The 21,557-nt window shown below is 40.6% G+C and overlaps 1 protein-coding gene and 9 non-coding genes across 10 annotated transcripts; 3 read left to right on the top strand and 7 right to left on the bottom strand.

The window, feature by feature from the left end:
- Positions 1-651: 651 nt before the first annotated feature.
- On the bottom strand, positions 652-1,009 carry LOC138398935 (histone H4). Its single transcript, XM_069493385.1, has one exon. The coding sequence runs from the start codon at positions 991-993 to the stop codon at positions 682-684; it is 312 nt and encodes a 103-aa protein (XP_069349486.1). The 5' UTR covers positions 994-1,009; the 3' UTR covers positions 652-681.
- Positions 1,010-1,896: 887 nt separating this feature from the next.
- On the top strand, positions 1,897-1,968 carry TRNAM-CAU (transfer RNA methionine (anticodon CAU)). Its single transcript has one exon. It is a non-coding gene; the product is annotated as a tRNA-Met (tRNA).
- Positions 1,969-4,040: 2,072 nt separating this feature from the next.
- On the top strand, positions 4,041-4,113 carry TRNAR-UCG (transfer RNA arginine (anticodon UCG)). The gene has a single exon. It is a non-coding gene; the product is annotated as a tRNA-Arg (tRNA).
- Positions 4,114-9,897: 5,784 nt separating this feature from the next.
- Positions 9,898-9,979, bottom strand: TRNAS-GCU (transfer RNA serine (anticodon GCU)). The gene has a single exon. It is a non-coding gene; the product is annotated as a tRNA-Ser (tRNA).
- A 3,708-nt stretch (positions 9,980-13,687) lies between these two features.
- On the bottom strand, positions 13,688-13,759 carry TRNAQ-UUG (transfer RNA glutamine (anticodon UUG)). Its single transcript has one exon. It is a non-coding gene; the product is annotated as a tRNA-Gln (tRNA).
- Positions 13,760-15,142: 1,383 nt separating this feature from the next.
- On the bottom strand, positions 15,143-15,224 carry TRNAS-UGA (transfer RNA serine (anticodon UGA)). Its single transcript has one exon. It is a non-coding gene; the product is annotated as a tRNA-Ser (tRNA).
- Positions 15,225-15,672: 448 nt separating this feature from the next.
- TRNAM-CAU (transfer RNA methionine (anticodon CAU)) lies at positions 15,673-15,744 on the bottom strand. Its single transcript has one exon. It is a non-coding gene; the product is annotated as a tRNA-Met (tRNA).
- Positions 15,745-16,151: 407 nt separating this feature from the next.
- On the bottom strand, positions 16,152-16,222 carry TRNAG-GCC (transfer RNA glycine (anticodon GCC)). Its single transcript has one exon. It is a non-coding gene; the product is annotated as a tRNA-Gly (tRNA).
- A 2,449-nt stretch (positions 16,223-18,671) lies between these two features.
- TRNAW-CCA (transfer RNA tryptophan (anticodon CCA)) lies at positions 18,672-18,743 on the bottom strand. The gene has a single exon. It is a non-coding gene; the product is annotated as a tRNA-Trp (tRNA).
- Positions 18,744-20,721: 1,978 nt separating this feature from the next.
- Positions 20,722-20,794, top strand: TRNAR-UCG (transfer RNA arginine (anticodon UCG)). Its single transcript has one exon. It is a non-coding gene; the product is annotated as a tRNA-Arg (tRNA).
- Positions 20,795-21,557: the final 763 nt, after the last annotated feature.

Below are 21,557 nucleotides of genomic sequence, written 5' to 3'. Positions count from 1 at the left end.
TACGTTTTTAATGTTTTCGTGACGAAGTCCATAAATACATTAGTATCTACACCAAATAACACTGGCAAGCTCTTCTCGAGTATGCTTTTGATAAGCCATGTAATCATCCAGTGAAAGCAACAATGCACACGCCACCAATTTTAGGGTTGTGCTTCTGCCGGGAGGCACTCTCCGCTTCTAAAGTCGCCTTTGTTTCCGGCCCACAGCCCAAGCGCGGGCTTTCTTTGTCCCTCCCCGTGCGCGCCATTTTGAGCGCGCTAACGCAGTTTCTCCGGCAGTTCACCCCTTCTCCGCAATACTCGAGAACCTCACGAACACGATTTGAACTGTAAGTATTTAAAACACTGAGAAAGAAACCTCTCGGAGATTATAAGCAATCTAAGTCCAGCTTCTCCATTTTGCCGGACGAGTTAACCTCACGCCTAAAATACTGATTACGGAAGATAGAAATCAACACAAGGTATTTTTTATGCCCAAGCCATTTAAGTGAAACAAACACTGGAACAACGAAAAAAATACTACTTGCAAGTTAGACACGCACTTAGAACTACGTTCTCACAAACAGCAACCCAAAACAAAATGAAGAAACAAAATGTTAGCTCTTTCTCAGGAAAATGTGGGCGGCCCTGAAAAGGGCCTTTGGTGGAAAAACTAAGTACTTGGGTTGTGTAAGCGGAGACTTCAACCGCCGAAGCCGTAGAGAGTGCGCCCCTGACGCTTAAGAGCGTACACCACATCCATGGCAGTCACCGTCTTCCGCTTCGCATGCTCCGTGTAGGTGACAGCGTCACGGATAACATTCTCCAAGAAAACCTTCAGAACTCCGCGGGTCTCCTCATAAATGAGGCCAGAAATGCGCTTGACACCGCCGCGCCGAGCAAGACGCCGGATAGCCGGCTTAGTAATTCCCTGGATGTTGTCGCGCAGCACCTTACGATGACGCTTAGCGCCCCCTTTGCCTAGCCCCTTGCCGCCTTTGCCGCGTCCAGACATTCCGAAAGCTCTCCTGAAACCGCTTTCAGAAAAAGTGTACAATGAGCTGAGGCAATAGCCTTATATGCACGGAGTGCGGACCTAATTGAAGACTGAAGATGCGCATACGGGAACTTTCTGTTTGTCTGCTGGCCCCACCTCTCACAACCCAGCCCAGAGTGACGTCACCAACGACTCAGTTCTGCGCACACAGAGCGCGTTCTGCGCGGAGACTTCTGCAATTCCTTCGCATCCAAATAGGAATTTTGGAGCGGTCTTAACACTACATCAGACTGAAACAATTGACATTTTGTAGTGCTTATTTGCTGCTTCGGATGCTTTGAGACGATTGCACAGGAGCGTTGGTCCACACGATCGGTACTGCAGCAACCTCCATCGAATGCGGAGTCCAGCTTTGTCCCTTCTTTTGCAGTGCCTTCTGCATTATCCGCTCCTCGCTGTAAAGCTCTTGCAGACCAAAACCCCCTGCGGAGAGTTTGAAAAATGCAAGACTTCACTCTCCATCACCAAGCCGAGAAAAATCTTACTAAAAGGGTTTTCTCTCCGAAGGCAAAACTATGGTTGGTTAGTGATTCGGAAATATAATTCTCGCCCGCCGCGAGGAGGCCCGTGTTGCATTACCAGTTTGTTTCTCTTCCTTCCCTGTTTATTAGAAGTGTGTAATTCTCATTTAAATAGCTAGCCACCCCTCATATCTGCACCCAGTAACTTACCAGTGTGGTAATGTTTACTTCTCTATTCCTAGTTTTGTTTTCTCTTTGATTATGGTAGCAAGAAGCCTTATTCGAAAGAGAATTGGCAACTTTTGATAGCCAAGGCATTAAAATAAATAGACAAATTCCTAGCACAAGATTTTTCTAAGCACCAGTTAAGAATATTAGTAGAAAACCACAACGATAGGGAAGCAGAGTGGCGCAGCGGAAGCGTGCTGGGCCCATAACCCAGAGGTCGATGGATCGAAACCATCCTCTGCTATACTCTTCTTTCTTTTTTTTCTCTTATAGTTACCCAGAATGTTAACCAGTACTTTACTAAAGGCCATCATGATAGCACTTATCTACAGAGATAAATGAAAACTAAAATTGAGAAAATAAAAACATAACATTTAAATTTACCTTTCCATTTGCTCACAGGTGATTTTCACGTCATAAAAACAGGTATTTATAGTAGAAATTGTGATATTAATTTTCATTTATCAATATAGAGACAACGGATTTTAAGAATTGATGTCATAGCTAGATGTTGAAAACAAAGCTACAAGAACATAAAACACATGCTTACCCCCATAATTTCCTGAAATAATAAATAAATAAAAAGAAAACTAAAATTGGTTTGCTACATTAACTTTGCTTTAGCAATTTTCTAATTCTGGAATGGTGGCAGGTTTTGAGTCAAAATGCCAGACAGCCAAGAAGAGCATTCTAGGAAAAAGAAACAAATACAAGGAGACATGATAGATAAGGGTTCCTAAAGAACTACAATACAAATAATTCAGTGTGATAGAGTATGGAGGTGAGGTCGTGTGTCCAGAAGGATTTGAAGAGAAAAATGACTGTGTTCTGCTCACTTCCTATTCACCTCCTGTGTTCCTCCTGAAGTCACCCCCATCTCAGTCAATGCAAACTTTGTTGTTACACCAAAAAATATCCTGGAGATATATATGACTTTTCTTTTTCTCTCACATCCCCAATCTAATCAGCAAATCCTTCAAAATATATTTAGAATTCAACCACTTCTCACTACTTCTGTCAGCACTACCTATGTTGGTTTAGCCATAATCATGTCTCAGAATATTGCAATAGCCTTCAACTGACATTTCTGCCTCCAGGAAAAGAGAAAGAGAGCAATATATCCATGTTCAGATTTTTGTGGAATACAAGAATCTTCTGGTTAAATAATCCCTATGTTAAAGATGCTTGCAGAATTTTAAAAAATGTATATATGAGAATATATTGAGAACATATTGTTATTGAGTTCCTTCTATTCGCCAGATGTTATTCTATGGCTAAGTAAAGAAAGACTATGTAAAAGGCCTCATTTCTGTGCTCCAGAGGCTGCTAATTTGTCAATCCAGAAAAGCCAAGACTATTACAAATGAGCCAGGAGGGCCTTTGCTCCCAGTGTCCGCGATTTAAGAAAATTAAGGAAATGCCTTATGTGTAGACTGGGGACACTATCATCAAATGGGGTTCATGAGGTCACAGAGATTAACTAACAGGCTTGAAAGAAGCCATCCAAAACACAACTTTAAATTTATACTCCATTATGGGACCAAGCACTCTACAAAATATTATACATTGTATAAATATTTTCTCCATAATACGATTTTACTGCATCATGTTTTTATGGTGATTCATCTATTTAATGTAAATATTGTTAATAGTCAAAATGTTTCTGTTTCTATTTCGTGTTTCTTCTTAATATATGGCACCCTCAAAAATAGTAATGGCCCTGGACCTCTCTATACTTCTGAGAAACCCCAAGAAAGGTATTCTCTTTTTTTCTCACCTCAAACAGGGACATACTATGAAAAGTGCTCTGATATCACATATAACAATCAGAGAAAGTGCCAGAACAGTGTGAGGAAGGGAAAATTGTCATAGAGGTCATGCAGGATGGCAAGAGAGACGATCTTGCAGATGTTGCCTCGTGGTAAAACTGCCTTCCAGGTGCAGTTTCCTTGACAACTGTCTAGGCAGATACCCCAGTTACCTAGAGTCTGTAGATGGTGGGTGTGGGTGAGCATCAATATGGGAGAAACCCTGAGTAACCTTAATTTTAAAAATCTCTCAGTGCAGATAATATTTTTGCATATTTTAGTTCCCATAAACTCCACTTTTTTTGCTTTGGGAGTCGTAGAGGAAACTTTTTCTCCATGGAGTACCCATGTACCACAAGACTGAGATAATCCCAACCGTTCAGAAATCCTGACTTTGTGGCATGGGAGCCACAGATGCCCTTGCCTTTGGGTCATTCATTATACGGAACACTCAGTACGGGCCAGAAAGCTACTTTCTAAATGTTGCACTAGAAAACGTACCGTCGAGGACCACGTGGCCTAACGGATAAGGCGTCTGACTTCGGATCAGAAGATTGAGGGTTCGAATCCCTCCGTGGTTACTTTGAGGCTGTGTTTTACGCACGTGTGCAAAGCTCGATTACCCAGCCTCAATGGAGAGGAAAAAAAAAATCGCTGGTTTTCTCAACCATTTTCTTTCTTTGACCTCCTTTTTGAAGGGAAGAAGGAGACGTTCTCAAAGGCGTTGGGAGAACCAGTGCCAGAGTGAAGGCAGGCCGAAAGTTAAAACCGAAATGAAACCATCCAGTTTTGTGAGGCTCTGAAGTTCTCCCCAAGTCTGGATTTTAAAAGCCTGTGTTTCAGTTTGTCCTGAGCCTCTTGAAAAAAGGAATTCAGATCTGTAAGTCAATCTCTGTCAAACTGTTGAGTTTCAGACAATCCCAGTCCCCACTGGCTATCACAGTAGGAAACCTATAGCTTTTTCCCTCGGATTTAGCGCTAGGCCTCAATCTCTTCACGTTCCTCTTCTAGGTCCCCACGTCCTACAGAGTTTTGGCTGCTGCTGCTACCAAAGTTTCACTCTTCTCCTCTCTTTCCATCTTAACTTTTTTGCTTTGGTTTTGTTGTTCTTAAAAGGACGATAACAGCTCATATTCAATCCTACACTGAGCAGAAATATAAAGGTCATTAAAAAGAGCCCAACTGGTTACAACGTGTGCGCGCAAACAGAAAGACCGGGAAGACAGCTGAGCAAAATATTTAAAAACACATTTTATGTGCAGAAATAATTGAATTTAATAATAATTTTTAAGATTAAGGAAAAGTAATTTCCAATTGTTGACATCATGGTAAAACATACAGCATTTGACTCCACCCAGATGAGAACATTGGTTTAAATCACATGGAGGCCATAAGGGTGTTTCTAGGTCAAAACAACGAATATTAAAACACAGTAATAATTACTTCTTCCTGTCCCCAGCCTTTTTCTTAGTTCTTCTGTGTGATTCTGGTTTCCTTTAATCACCTAGATTTCCTTTAATCACATAGATTTCAAATTGTATTAAAAATTTGGAGATTTAGCATTGGTTTCCAGACTTTGAGATTTCTTGGACTAAAAAATGTCAATGTTCTTGTTCTGTGATAGGGCCATATATGCAAATTGACCCCCAGATGCAGGAGGAGCCAAGAAACCAAAGAAGGAGGCAGACAAATACAGTTTGTCAGTAAGGGGGTGATTATTAGGGGGATATCAGACACAAGAGTGGTGGGGCATTGCAAGACAGGTAGATCTCCACCCTTCAGCCCCTAGACCCAGGGCTTCTATCTTGGGGAAAAAGTATAGGTGCTCTGGAAGTAATGTGTAGGTGGCTACAGGAGCCACAGCCTGTGGTGTATGCAGCAAGCAACAACAAGGATTGGTTTGGAGGGAAGGTGAAACTTAAAATGAGTAGCTGTTTCTACATAAAGAAACATCAACTAGACATTTTGGAGGCAGTACCAGATTCCAGGTTAGTCAGGTGGATTAAAATATTTAACAATAAAGTCACTCTTGTCCCCACAGTCCTCATGTCATGTAAAACCACATTCCGCTTTCCTGCTTGAAAAACCTACCATTTACACTAAGCATCCTTTTATAAACTAGAGAAAAGATACAACCTCTTCGAGGCAGAGTCTCACTCTGTCACACAGGCTGGAATGCAGTGACACAATCATAGCTCACTGGAGCCTCAAACTCCTGGGCTCAAGCCATCGTCTCCACCTCCACCTCCCAAGCCACATAGCCCCGCCTAAGAACAACCTTTGAAAGTGAGTAAAGTTATAGTTGAAAATACTCATAGTGCTCACCTTTTTTCTCAATTCTGAGAACACGGAAAAGCTTCCTCCTCTCTCTCTGACCAATATCTAATCCTCCGTATCAGAGGATGAACAAGACTTTCTCCAGAGGATCCACACCCTCCCCAAGTATTTAATGGAAGTAGAAATTCTGATCCAAGAAGATAAAAATGTTTCTGACACAAATTTTTCCTTCTTCTTTTTCTTTCTTTTTCCCCTGCACTGACAGGAAAGGTTATGAAAGAAAGAGAGATTTTCCAAACTGGGAAGTGTCAAAAGGGAGCAATTGAAAGAGATAGGGCAATGTGTGGACATCCTGAGTCCTAAATGGCCACTGGAATTTAGGAGCTTGTCCCAAATCCAGAAAATAAAAATATATGCAACCTCTGATAAATGCATAAGCCTCTCTGCATTGAGAAAGGGATTCAAGAGAAAGAAAAAACCCTAAAAACCACTCATTAGAGAAGGATAGAAAAAGTGAGTGGAAGAACAAAAATAAAGAAGAAAGATTTCTAGATGTGAATCACAAACACTGGGAGTTTGGCTCAGCTGGATGGGGGCAAAACAGATTCATAAATTTAAAACAGCAGTTCCCACCTTATCAATAGGAGACACATTCTAAGATCCCAGTGGATGCCTGAAACCATGCATAGTACTGATTCTGTAAAGACTATGGGTTTTTTCTATACATACATGCCTATGATAAAGTTTAGTTTATAAATTAGGCATAGTAAAAGATAATAACTAATAAAACAATTACAACAACATACATTCTTTAGTACAAGTTTTATGAATGTAATTTCTCTCTCTGTCTTTCAAAATACCTTATTTTACTATGCTCATCAGTTTTCAGACCTCAGTTCACTGTGGCTAACTGAAGCCACAGAAAATGAAACCTTGAATAAGGGGGGACTTCTGTAAATGTTTATGAAGCACCTACACTCTTCCCCGCCATAACCCCACCACCCCAGCCACTATTCTAGGAACTATTCTTCTATAATAGAATATAGGATCTAGGATACCAGGATCCTGTGAAAAAAATACACAAAAATCCATGGCCTAAGAGGTTTGGGGGTAGGGGAAGAGGGAAAGAGTCAACACAGAAAACACAAAATGAATAAGTAGATTATAGAATATATAATAAATTATACTGTATATTAGAAGAAATAGGTTCTGAAGGAGTTAAAAATATACCACTTTAGCATATTGCCTATGTTGAGTTAAAGGCACTTGAAAACAGGTGCAAGAATACCACTCTGATCTTCCCTCTGTCTCTTAAAATCAAAAGATGAAATTGCCATGTGAAAGAAGTCCTCTGTAAACCAAAAAGAATAATTCTTATCAAGAATGGGAAATTGAGGCCTAGGAAAATCTATACAAACCTTGTTAAAGTAGCCCTTATCCTTGTAGCCACTTTTCAACCCAATTAACTATGCTAGCCCAAGTCACTTTGCCTTGTTACATTTGTATAATTGACTATTTTTTGTCAAATTCAGTATGTAAATGTTCAACTCAAACTGCATAATAGCATCTTCATTTCCTTCCGAAGGCTCCTGTACCATGTAAAATTTGTATTAAAGGAATTTGTATGCTTTTGTCCTGTTGATGTCTTATGTCAATTTAAGTATCAGGCCCAATGGGAAAAGTTCTAAAAAGATAGAGGTAAAATTTTGTCTCCCCTACAGTTCAAAAATATAATGATTTTTATTATGAATTGTAAGAAGCAAAGATTATGTGTTTCAGTCAGTTATTTCCCATGACAAAATAACACAAATACTTAAAAATGTATAACAATAAGCATCTGTGTGTTGAAGGTCAACAGCTTTAGGCCAAGCATATATGGATGGCTGTACTTTACGATGTGGGTACAGTTCAACTTGGCACCTCATTCTTAAAATACAGCAAAACTAATTTTTTTAGTATTAAAGGAAAAATAGGAACTTTGGGTTTAAAAGAGGTAAGGGACACAAGGAAAATTGCCCCAAATCTACCTCCCTGCTTTGTAACACCACAAAGGGATATGACCACATTTCAAATCATTGTTTGGTGTTTATTAAAAGGAATGATATATAATCTTATGAGACCAATAAAAGGAGTGACAAATAACCTGGGTATATTCCGTTCTGCCTAGATGAGGTCTCAATCCTTCTCCTCCCTCCACCAACGCACACGCGCACACACACATATCCCATATGACTTTAAGTGTTTATTTTATAAATATCTTTTGAACGTTTACAATGTGCAAAGCTGGAAAGCCAAGGACATAAAAGGAAGGTAAATTGAGGAGGGAGGTGGGAGGAGTAAGACTGCTCAGCCATCCACAACATCAAACATTTTTTATTCTTCATTGGAGAAAAAAACAAAATATACGAAGTATATCATCCAATTCCTGAAGACTTCCAGATGGCTTCTAATCCAGATCATCACCTCTCAAGTGTTTACTTCCAAGATTAAATGGGTTAAAGTTTGTAAACCATCTTTGAACCACATATACCATAGTAAAATTCAAAAACAGATATTGTCTTAAAAAGCCACACTTATGGAGAGGGCAGGACAGGAGAGCAAAAATTAAAAAAATAAATAAAATGTTTTCAGAAAGAGTAGGGAAAAAAAAGCCATACTTACATCATGGTGGCTTGCACCTGTAATTCCAGCTTTTGGGGAGGCCAAGGTGGCAGGATTGCTCGAGCCCAGGAGTTTGAGGCCTCAGTCCTTATGAGGGTTTGGGAGATCTGTGCATTTATAAGAAATATATTTCAGAAGATTTTTCTGTCAAAAGTCACAATCCCAGTGTCAGGGTTTGAACCAATTGGAAAGACTTCATCACCTTAACCACTTGATCTGAAACAACTTGGTTCCCACAAACTTTAAGGTTGGTTATTTAACAAGGAAAGGTGGGTTCTTAAAGAATTCGTTTATCTGCTCCCTACTTTTTTCCCCTCATTTGTAAAAAAGACAGGTGATAAACGGAGAGAAATTTTTCAAAGCGATCATCTTTATGATCCCTGAAAATTTTGTTATTCTACTCTCTGTAGACAGTACCTTGCTATAGTTTACTATAAAGTGAAAACAGGTGACTGGTGAGATTTTATGGGAGGATGTTCTAAAAATAAGATACAAGTGACAGAAGATGATCAAAGAAGGGAGAAATAAATAGAGGCTGGAGTAGCTGGAGAAGACCTTCAATTTAAATTAATTCAACTAAAATATTAAGAGAACAATGATGCTTTCTGTTTGCAGATTCACATAAACGAAGGTACATTTGATCTGGATCTTGCAAAAAGATTTTGCCAGAAGGAAGGAGAGACCCTCCAGGTAGAAGGAACAGCATGGGCAAACGTAGAGCATGTGGACAATTTCTCCCCCTGAAAGGCAGGGACCAGTGGTCAGATAAAGGCAGTTTGGTGGAGAAGGTGATAATAAGGTGTTGAGAGAAAGCCCTGAACCTGGAAACGTGCATGAGACTTAAAAGTCAAAGAGGATTAGATAAAAACTGCCAAAATAAGGAAACCAAATCTTAAGAGTGGGTAGGGGCAGTGACTCAAGGGTACCCGCAGTGGTTTTCAACCCGGGAGACCCATTTGAATGACCCAAGGCCGGTGCAACACCGACCACTGGACCCTGCCTCCAAAGATTACGATTGATTTTACCTGAGAGAGGGGAAGAGACATCAGTATTTTAAGAAACCTCGCCGGTTGGGAGTAATTTACAACCACTGGACCACTATCTGGCAGGAGAGAGGCCAGGGGCTTCTTGGGGCAGAGGGTTAAGCACAAATCGAAGGTGGGAAATCAGTTTTCAACTACAACCGTGTTTCGACAACCTGAAACAACGGTGAGCACACCTCTGCCTGATGTGTTCACCGCTATGAGAGTTTAAATCTCGTAACTTCCCACCAATCCTCTGTAAAATGGGAGGGGAGCCCACTAGTGGCAGAGGAAATTGTTCGTCCATGCACAGTTGGGACTTTTCCTTTTTCCAAGGCTCCCAACTCTGTGTATGCTGGCAGGAAATCTCACTCTCACGAAACAGCAGAGGGACTAAACACCAAACGACGAGGGTGGGATTCGAACCCACGCGTGCAGAGCACAATGGATTAGCAGTCCATCGCCTTAACCACTCGGCCACCTCGTCCCACATGCTGAGCTTACTCACGAAAAATGTATTTATTTACTCAACAGAGTTTTGTTTCGCAATTTCTATTGTTTTAGTGTATGTTTTCACTGATGAAATTGATGTCTCTGCTCTCTGTAAATGGCCCTCTTACTTCGATTAAAAAAAAAAAAACTAAAAGGGAGACTGCAGAGGGGACGGGTGAGGCTGAATAAAGACGACAAAGTACACTTCCTAAGGTGGGGGTGGAATTGGGAGAAATTAACAAAGGAGAATGCAGTTAGTGACTGCTTTTCCTTTCAAAATCAAATTGGATTTTGTTTTTTTCTATTTGGCCATGTATATGAACACTATGAACAGCATCATTAAACCAGTTGTAATTATTGTTGCATCCCTGGACACTCCTCTGTAGGATTCTCAGAAGGATGCCTGCCATATGATTACACTAATGTCTCTGAGAAATAATAACTATCAACCTCTTCTGGAAGCCCAAGTGGGTGACAGGTGAAAAAGTAGAAGTAGTGAGTTAAGGTCAAATTGTGATTGGTTCTGAATGTCAGACCAAAGATTTTGAACTGTATCTTGAAGAATTGTAGAGCCATCACAGGGGTTTTTGTTTTGTCTTGCTTATTTTGTACAAAGAAATGTGACCAAAAAATGGTAATTTAGTATTGTCATTTTTTATTATTATTACCTATTTCTATGCCCTCCAGCCAAAGACTACCAGGAATACACCTAGGATTGGATAAAATGGGTTTGTTGCTGCTGCAACTAGGAAGAATACACATCATAAGAAACCTTGGAGAATCTCAGTGAAAAGGTGTTGACAAATACCTCTTTTTTGTGTGCTTGTGTTGGGTGATTTCAGGGAGGGTGAAAAAGGAAGCAGGGCTTTCTTCTGGATTGGATGCTGTCAGGAAGGGAGGGCATAATTCTGTAATTAGGTAGCTTCATAAATTTTATCTAGAGGGAGGTAAGAATAGAATGAAGCTAAAACTATAAAAGCAGTGGTGCTTCATATTAGTTAGTAGAAGTGGATGTTTGGTATATTTGTGGTTTACGTAGTGACTTTGTTTTATTATCAGTGCTTAGACAAGATTATGAAATGTTTTGTTGTTGATATGTTTTCTGTTTGGTTGTTTCTGTATCATTTCATCACAATCGGAAAGATCAGTCTGAGACTAATGTTCTGTCTGTGAGATTGTTTATATTCAACAGAAGAACCTCATGCCCTAGCTGTGAGCACCAGGCCCATTCCTGACAACACCCAGGCCTAGTGGATAGGGTCAGACCAGTTCCTGGATGCCAGGGGCAGCTTTTCTTTTTCTCATCTATATACAACATAATTACAAAAAATAATTATATGTGTGTGTGTTTTATGACATGATGTAACATACAATAAATAAGAAAATGAGGATGAAGGAAAAATAAAGATCAAATTTGTAATATGATCAAGATTCAAATTGCATACTCTAAGGAGGTAGCAGGAGATGATTTAATAAGTATCAAACATATTAAGTATCAAATCAGTTTCAAAACATGCCAAGCTAAAACAGGAAAATATACAAAGTTTCAGTGTTTTAAAGCTTAAGTGAGTGACAAATTCTGAAATGTTTCTGGAAAGAAAAAAAAAATGACTTGTTCTCAGCCTGGTGCAGTGGTTCACACCTGTAGCCCTAACACTCTGGGAGGCCAAGGCAGGAGGATCACTTGAGGGCAGGAGGTTGAGACCAGCCTAAGCAAGAATGAGACTCCATCTCTACTAAAAATGAACAATTAGCTGGGCGTGGTGCCATGCACCTATAGTCCCAGCTACTCTGAAGCCCAGAGTAGGAGGATCACTTGAGCCCAGGAGTTTGAGGTTGCTGTGAGCTAGGCTGATGCCATGGCACTTTAGCCTGGGCAACAGAGTTAGACTCTGTCTAAAAAAAAAAAAAAATTACTTGGTGTTGGTAGTGTTGGCATTAGGAATTATAAAGCATAATAAACAAACCTGGGCCTGAAGAGTCCATTGATTCATTCATTCATTCAATCTTTTGACAAATATTTATTAAGTATCTTATATGTACCAGTCACTGTTCTAAGTACAGTTTTATATACTACACACAAAATTCCCTGCCCTGATGAAACTTAATTATGTAGAAATAGGCAATTAAAACCTTAAAAATCAAATATATGGTATGCCAGAAGGTGGTAAATGCATTTGAGCAGAGACAACTTAAACAGGGTGGTCAGGGAAAAATTAGCTCAGTGGTTTTCCATGCTGCACATTGGAATCCATGGGAAACTTTTGAGAAATATCCATGTCAGGGCATTATTCCTAGAGATTATTTATTTATTTATTTTATTAAAAAAAAAACTTTTTCTGTAGAGAAGTGTCACTATGTTAGCCTTTATAATTATAAAGGAAGATATATAAAGAAAAACAAAAAAAGTTTCAGCCACGAGATAATTTTCTCAATGGGAAGTACCAGGAATTGCTCTCAGTATAGCACTTCCTGACTACGGAAAGAAGGTACCTGCAAAGTGTCAGTCACAGCAGTAGGCCAGCACCAGTCAGAGCTCATTCCACCTTGGGGTCTCTGGGGTATTTAAAACACAGTGTAGTGGGCACACTTCTTGTGTAATCCCCTCCCTTTGAGTGGGAGCTAGACATAGTGACTTGCTCCTAACCTATAAAATATAGAAAATGTGACAGATGTCACTTTCATGATTAGGTTAAAAAAGATCAAGACTGCCATCCAACCAACAAATTTGAACTATTGCCTTCTCAGTTTACCTGCGTTGATGAATAAGCGGCATGTTGGTGAGGCCCACATGGCAAATGAATCCTATGACGTCTCCAGAAGATATATAGCCCTGCTGACACTTTGATTCTACACTGTTGATCTCCAAAACTGTAAGAAATAATTTCATATTTTCTTAAGCCACTAAATTTGTGGTAATTGTTACTTACAGCCACAACAGGAAACTAATACAGAGGCACTAAGACGCTACCGTGACTAGGGCTGAATAGCCGAAAGAAAGTTTACAGCGCTTATTCTGGAACAACTTTTAGAGGCTAGAGGAGTTCATGGGGCTCTTTTCATGTTATTGAAATCACAGAGGATATGTTTTGAACTGTGGAGAGTCAATAGAAGGAATTTAGAATCCCACTGACAGCTGGGATTCCTGTATTTGGAGTCCAGAGAGTTAACCATTATACCATGGTACCTTTGCACAACAAACCTCAAAGGTGAGCTAATGGAGAAGAATGGGCGAAATGGAGAACCACAGAGGAAAAATCACCAAGGTGTTCCTAAAGTCCCAAAGAGATTTTGACTCAAATTCCTGGATTCTGAGTCCAGCGTGCTAACCATTATGCTTTGGAATCCTTACATGAGGAGCTGCTCCCTGCAATTCTTAATGTACATTCTTGCATTAGGCCAACACATTTTGAGGGGGCTCCAAAGAAGAAAACATTCACAGGAGGAGCCCCTGACACATGAACTGTTGAGCATTCTGAGCACACAGATAACTTAGGATCTGACTGATTTTGGGAACCCAGGCAAAAGTAGGTATTAGGAGAAAAAGTGAAGATTCTACAAGGACAAGATACTTTTCAAAAAACAGAAATTAGAATTAGTAGCATAAGGGGATGAGGAGAGAGGAAATACCGAGCAGAAGATAAATTCATAGACTGGGATGTACTAGCGATTTGAGAGAAACATAGGTCGCAGAAATCAAAACAGGTCCCACCGAGATTTGAACTCGGATCGCTGGATTCAAAGTCCAGAGTGCTAACCATTACACCATGGGGCCACCACTAGAGAAAAAGAGGAAAAAAAAGAACTCTTGGAAAATCTTTAAATACTGATTCAAGGTACTGTTACAGTGTTCAGTATTTGTGGACTACGGTTTTAAAGTAAGAAACAGCAATAGAATATCTGCTACATCCCTGATAGCAGAGGATCCAAAAGACTCACACATATTACACACTTCCCAAGACCAAGTTCATATTAGAAACTGACGGAACATAAGCCCATTGTATATTCTTTAAAAAAGGAAAGAACTGAGGTCCAGTATGTGAAAGAAGTGTCCTCTAGCATCCGGACGATAATCTAAATCTGGGGCAACACTGGCATCCAACAAAAATGAAAAGGAAAGAGAGGATAGATGTGGAATTCAAGGGGAAAGAATACAGGATGCTGCTCTGCAGTGAGGCATCCTATTGCTAACTTTAATGGGGTATTTAGGTGCGCAAGTAATCACCTTTCTCCCGATACAATGTAATTTGAGAGAAGAGGAGGTAAAAAGACAGCGAAAGAAGGCTAGGTTCACCACTGAGATTTGAACTCGGATTAATAGATTCAAAGTCCAGAATGCTAAGCATTACACCATGGGCCCAACAGGGAGCGACTTACCTGGTACATTTTTGACAGCACCAGTGCCGCACGTCAAATGAGTCTGATGAGAATGCTTTCTACTTTGGACTCTCAGAATAGGTGCATGTCCCCAGATTCCAAGAAAGGTACAAATTTGCACCAGCCGGCAGAAAGTATTAATAGAGCTCCCCTTTCCTTGAAATTGTTCTAACCTGTCCACGGACAGCTTGAGTACCGGCGTTGCCTTGCAAAATCAGAACTGTGCATTTGTTAAATTCTTAACCTGGGCCATGAGCGTTTGTCTACCTACGGGTTTATAGAAGTGTGGACACTAATAAATCTCTGGGTTAGGACGTCTATGCAACGTTTTTGAAAATTCTCTATCTGGTATTTTCTCTCTGCAATTGTGATCTCAGAAAGTGAGATGATACGAGGATCCAGACGGTAGGGAAAAATGGAAATTTCTGTTTGAGATATGGAGTCCAAAAGTTAAAGGCAGGTGAGGTTTTGGAAGTCAGACATGAGCTGGATTCCGATAGGGAGACAGCAATTCAAGAGGTTTTAAAGGCATAATATCCTGGGCAGTTTTACAGTGTCTTTACAGCGGCCTCAAATTGCTAGTGTTTTCAGGTGCTTTCCTAAGTAACACTTTCAAAGATTTTTATCTATGCCTTATTACACGAAAGGACTAAAACCATCCTCTGCAAATTTTATGGAGAAAGATAATAGTGGAGGGATATACAACATATTCTGTGCTGCTTTGTTTGATTGCAGAGGTATGAAACACCACGTTTGGGTGCCTGCAAACAAAACATTCCCACGTAGTCGGCAGGATTCGAACCTGCGCGGGGAAACCCCAATGGATTTCAAGTCCATCGCCTTAACCACTCGGCCACGACTACGCGCCTTCCTCCCTAAACTGGATCTATTCCCATGAGGAATAATATCTTTCCTGTTTCAAATGTATCTTTGGATTTATTGATTCCGACAAAGGTTTTAAAGTACATGTCAACCTAATAAAAAAAAAAATCATGATTTTGAATATTTACAAGTTGGTAGCAGGAGTTATTGCAAATTGAAAAACGTACCTGATATACAAGACCGCAAGGGGGGCGCATGCCAACCCCTAAAAGGTGTAGTGGTCTCCAAATCCGGACACTGAATGACCGACTATCCACACGTAATTAATAAGATTTACCGTATTGGATACCAGAAACTAGAGTTTCTAACAAATTACCTTGTGGATTCTTACACAACCATTTGTGGTCCTCAAATCTTTGATAGGAAGTCAGTGAGAAGAAACCTTATTCTTCTCTAGGGTCTGAGACCATCAAAAATTACACTCTTTTATAGCAGAGGATGGTTTCGATCCATCGACCTCTGGGTTATGGGCCCAGCACGCTTCCGCTGCGCCACTCTGCTGGCATGCATAACACCCTTTCAATTATTTATTCAAAGCCATAACTTTTTACCTTTCTACTTCCAAATGATCTCTTATATTTTTAATGGTTACCTCGAAGAATGGGAAAGACACATTGATAATCTGCAGGCAGCTACACTCTACCACCAAATAACAGCAGTTTAGATTTTCTCCCGAAAAACTCAAATCAGGTGATACTTGAGTTCACTGGAACTCAGACAGGATTACGTTTCAGGTTATTGGAAAACCAACCGCATGCTAATTGACATAATTTTTAAATTGAAATTGCAAAAAGCTACGGCTGCTCTCAGTCAGCCCCTAATACTGCACGGATTCAAGGTTACTTCAAACATTTCTCGCTTTGTGAGTTCATTCGAAAATAATTTCCTGTCGGGAAAAACACAGAAACTGCATTGGCCGGGAATCGAACCCGGGCCTCCCGCGTGGCAGGCGAGAATTCTACCACTGAACCACCAATGCTTGCTGATGGTCCCTTTCTTTATCTTTATATAGCTATGTTCGTATTGTTTCGGAGTTTGGTAAAACAATGGAACTGCACTTTCTCTGGAATTTTCTTCTTCAGAAGAAATCAATTTGACTGACACCTGGATCTCAGACTGCCAGCCTCCAGAAGTGTGAGAAGATAAATTTCTGTTGTTTAAGCCACCCAGTCTGTGGTATTTTGGTGTTTGTTATGGTAACCCTAGCAAACTAATATTAATACAATTGTTAACAGTGAGGTCTGGAACAAGACATAGAAAATAATACTAGCTAGTATAGATGTGCAATACTACCATACAATTTGACAGAACTCTAACTGTATACCTTTTAGGAATACAGTAAAGTAAAAAAATGCATGCTTGATTTTTTTTTAAATGACAATTATCCCTTTTTCCTGTTTTGAGAGAAAAATTTATCTTTTTCACTTCCTTATAAGGCAAAAGATAGATCAATGTATTTTGTGACGGTCCTTGATCCTAAATAACATAAAAATACTGTAATTCAATGCATTCTTAGTAAGGTAACTAGTCTTAATCCTTCATTGCGTAGGTTCATTTTATGGGAAAGAAAGAAGAAGACATGGTAAAAGATGGTTTCCACTCATTGTTCCCTGAGTTACCAGGCCAACATGGGACTATTGCACCACTCTGCTACCTTTATAAAGGTTTTTAGCAAAGCCATAGTAAAATCTGCCCTCTCCTCCCATAGTTTCTCTAAAATTATTAAGTGCCTTCTGTGTACCAGACACTTGGCCGGGCACTAGGAGTGCAGCAATAAAATACACAGACTTGTTTAGCCCTCAGGGGTTATCACTGTTGACCCCTAAAAGATGAGTGTCTCAATCATGCATGGAACAGAGAATATCCTTACAGAGCAGGGGCAAAGGCCCTGTGGTGGGAAGGAGCAAAATGCATCTGGGGAACTGAAAGAAGGCCAGTGAGACAGAAGACTGTTAAGCACAGTCAGTTGGTTTGTTTTGTTTTTGTTTTAAGCAGGAGAATGTCAGGATAAGACTTACATTTAAAGACAAGCATAATATTATCAAAAGATCACATTGTATCCTATAAGTGTATACAATTATGATTTGTCGATTAAAAATAAAATTAATTTTTTAAAAAATAAGGACACTGATTTAACTGAACAAAAGAGATTTGGAAAGGCGAGTTAAGAGATTCAAGTCATGATCCCTGGCAAGAGATAAAAGATGAAGCAAAGAGGCCATTGTGGTAATGGAAAGAAGGAGACAGACAGGATAACACACGAGGAGGAAAAACTGCACAACTCACTGCTCGACTGAGAAGAAGAGGTAGTGTTCAGGATGGCTCCAGGTCTTGAGTATGGAGACGAGGCTGAGAACTCACCAAGTGCTTTAGGCAGATAATCAAAGGAAGAGTCAGGAAGCAGAGGGCTGAGGATGAGCCTCAGAAAAACGCCAACATTTAGTGTTCCACGTGGAGGTCCTCTGCAGGTAAAGGACATGAGAAGAAGTGATACGAGAAGAAAGAGGAAAACAGGAGACTAAGGTCTCTGATGCCAAAGCAGAGCGTTTAGATTAAATCTCCCTTTAAAGAGGATGGCAAAAGATGCACTGTCCAAGAGGGGAGTTCCTCGTTTTAGAGTCTCAACAGCAAGCCAAGGGCAAAACAGATGAATCCCACTGAATCTCTGTGAAAGCCGTGAATTAAAATAAAATCTTAAGGCTCCCCTGCCACCCGCTGACTGAATGAATGGACCTCCTCTTGGCCAAGGGGATATCCTAAAACTAAATTGCCTGCCACGAGAAGGGAGATCAGTCATGCCTCACCATGCCCCCCTCCCTTCTTGGAGATGTCCTTTTTAATCCATTAACAGGCCTAACGATATGCAAGATAAACCTGCAGGTCTTCAATTTACACAACAAATATACGTCCAGTGGCTTGTCTCGGATTAACAGACCTCCTTATCTTAAAACATTCCAAGCCTTTAGACAAAGCTTCATGTCTTTAACCAATTACAAGTCAAAGAATTTTCACACCCATCTATAACCTGTAAGCCCTGGCTTCGATATGGCCCACCTTTTCAGACCAAACCAATGTACGCTTTCCATGTATTGATGCATGACTTTACCTGTAACCCCTGTCTCCCTGAAAAGTATAAAACCAAACTCTAACCCAACCACAGCCACTTGCTCAAGACTTCTTGGGTATGGCTCCAGGTCATGGTCCTCAAATTTGGTTCAGAATAAATCTCTTTAAAATTGTTTTACAAAGTTCGGCTTCTTTTCCACCGGCAAGGTAGGTTAAGTCTATTCTTTTTGTCCTCACAGCTTCCAGGGTGTCAAGTTTTCTATCCAGGCCCAACTGGATAATGTCTCAGAGTAAAGTCCACTTGGCTGAATCATCAACTTAGCTGAATCAGCTTTACCCCCATCCAAAAACACTACCACCTTTGACCCCGACGTGATTTGAACACGCAACCTTCTGATCTGGAGTCAGACGCGCTACCGTTGCGCCACGAGGTCACAGGTGCAAGAGTCTTTCACTTTAATTTAAGAATCTAAAATTATTTCCTCTTTGTCTTCTCCCCGCCAAAAGGATTTACTTCTTTATTATTTGGTTTGATTCTTTCCCTCCAACACACACTGTTCACAGCTCCACTAAGGTTTCGTTGAGAAAGGTAAGGGATTGACCAGATTAAATATTAACCCCAAACGCAAATGCTCCATATGGGAAAAACTCAGTTGTTCACGTTCAATCTTTCCATTTGTCAAAATTTCCCGCTTTCAGAAAAATCTTCTACGTATTGGGTTTAAATCCGCAGTAAAACAGGAATAAGAACGGCTGTGAAGTTTGTATTAGTACTTTTCTTTTCAATTCACTAGACTTCTTCTTCTGGAGACTTCCAGCCTTGCATTGCCCTGCTGTACCTGGCCTAGCGGTGCCTACTGCGCTCAATCCTATCCACACACCCGCCCCATCCTTAACCTAGTGGGCCTCAAGGACCTGGCCTGAAGGGCACCTCTTCACGAAACACTCACTTCTCAGACAGAACCCGGGGGCCTCTGGTCTCTATTGCGTACACCTGCTATTCAGTTCACAACAATAACCACCACCCCCCAAAATCGCTAACGTTTAATTAAGCTCTTACCATTTTCTTCTACTAGCCCCATGTCCCACCGATTCTCAAAAAGTGCTACCCGATCGGCAGCTGCGAGGAATTCAGAAATGCAAATTATTGGCCACACCCCATACCTACTGAATTAGAAAGTGGAGGTGAGGCCCAACAGTTTATGTTTTAACCAACCCTCCAGGTGATTGTCATGTAGGGGAAAGTTTGAAAATTCCTGCTCCAGCCTAGAAACCCGATATTTTCCTATTTCAAGAAAATAAACTTCCAATCTTCTAGGATGGAGGAGGGGCAGTGTATTATAATAGCTTACTACGGCTGCTGTAACAAACACTAGACTGGGTGGCTTAAACAATAGAAATTATTTTTTCATAGTTCTGGAGACTAGAAGTCCTAGATCAAGGTGCCAGTCAAGATTTTTTGTGAGGCCTCTCTTGTTGACTTGCAGGTGGCCATCTTGTCCCTCTGTCTTTACATGGTCTTTCCTCTATGTGTCTGTGTCCTCTTCTCATAGGGACATCAGCCCTTATGATTAAGGCCCACCTTAATGATCTCAATTTACCTTAATTACCGTTTTAAGTAACCTGCCTCCAAATACTGTCACACTCTGAAGTACTGGAGGTTAGGGCTTCAACATATGAATTTGAGGGGGTTGGAAGGAGGCCCAGTTGAGCTCACACAGGCAGTTTCCAGATGAAGCTAGCGCTGACAATTCCTGAACCTGGCATAGGGGAAGGGGATGGAGAAGGGAGTTCAATGGCGTAAATCTATAGCCTCTTTGCCTTTTCCACTCCTGGTTTAAGATTTAGCTTCCTCAGGGCTGACAAATCAATGATCATTCTTCAATCGTCTTTCCAGATTACCAAATTTTGTTTCTGTTTTCTCCTCTCCTGAACTTTTGTCCTATTTGAATTTATTTTTTAACGTTGCTTGAGTGGGATTTGAGGCGTGCACGTAAGTAAATTCTTATGTTTAACCCACGATCTTTACCTGGAAGCATCGCAAGACAACTGTGGTTCCCTGGGTGTGTAAAGCAATCCAGTTCTATCTTCGCCTCTTCTTCAGCAGCTCTCAACTCAACCATTCTTTCCTCAGGGTGGCCTTTCTCCCTGATTCTCATGAACAGATAAAGTACTCTATTATTAGTTATTGAAACACCACATTCTTGCCCTACAATTTGTAGTTATCCGCTTGAAACTTCACTGTATTTTTGACCATTAGATTAAACTTGTTCCCCCAATTAGACTGTAAGATTTTTTTCAGGGGTTGGAAATTCCTTGGTTTAAAGTAATGATTTCACTGCAGTATTACTTTGCAGCTCACGAAGAGGAGATTATTTTCCTGCCACAAATTGGCAAATCTTGCTAACTGAGGACCACGTGGCCTAATGGATAAGGCGTCTGACTTCGGATCAGAAGATTGAGGGTTCGAATCCCTTCGTGGTTACTTGGGGGCTGTAACTTATTTCTACTCCAAACAAACGCACCTTAATGTTCAGTGTGGCTCAGGCACCAGTTTTAGTTTTATTTTCTCAGTTAAAGTCGATAATCAGAAATCTAGTCCTATTTACCTTAATAGCCTGTAAGGTCTATAAATGGTTCTCATACTTGCGTGCAAACCTGCTAGCTGGTTAAAACCCCAAATCCTAGGCCCCACCCACAGAGATTCTAATAGGTAAAGGGTAGTGCCGACTGGGAAAGGAAGCCAGCTTCGAAAGCTTGCATTTTATTTTTATTTTTATTCATTTTTATTTTCTGGAGACAAGAGTCTCGCTGTGTTGTCCCGGCTAGAGTGCCGTGGCGTCAGCCTAGCTCACAGCAACCTCAAACTCCTGGGCTCAAGCGATCCTCCTGCCTCAGCCTCCCGAGTAGCTGGGACTGCAGGCGTGCGCCACCATGCCCGGCTAATGTTTTTCTATTGTTGGTAGAGATTGAGGTCTTGCTCTTGTTCAATCTGGTCTCGAAACCTTGACCTCAAGTGAACTTGTGACCTCAAGCGATCCTCCTGCTTTGCCCTCCCAGAATGCTAGGATTACAGATGTTAGCCACGGTGCTCAGCCTCAAACTTTTGATCAGACAATAACAAAAAGCTGGGAGACTGTTCTAAACTAAAAGGGATTAAGGGAATATTACAACCAAATCCAGTGAATGAACTTTGGATGTTGGTTAGAAAAACTGGCTCTAAGAAATATATTTGAGAAATTTACATA

Source organism: Eulemur rufifrons, chromosome 18 (assembly GCF_041146395.1).
Source record: "Eulemur rufifrons isolate Redbay chromosome 18, OSU_ERuf_1, whole genome shotgun sequence".
Lineage (NCBI taxonomy): Eukaryota > Metazoa > Chordata > Mammalia > Primates > Lemuridae > Eulemur > Eulemur rufifrons.
Note: the sequence above shows the minus strand (reverse complement) of the source record. Positions and strands in the feature narration are given on the sequence as shown.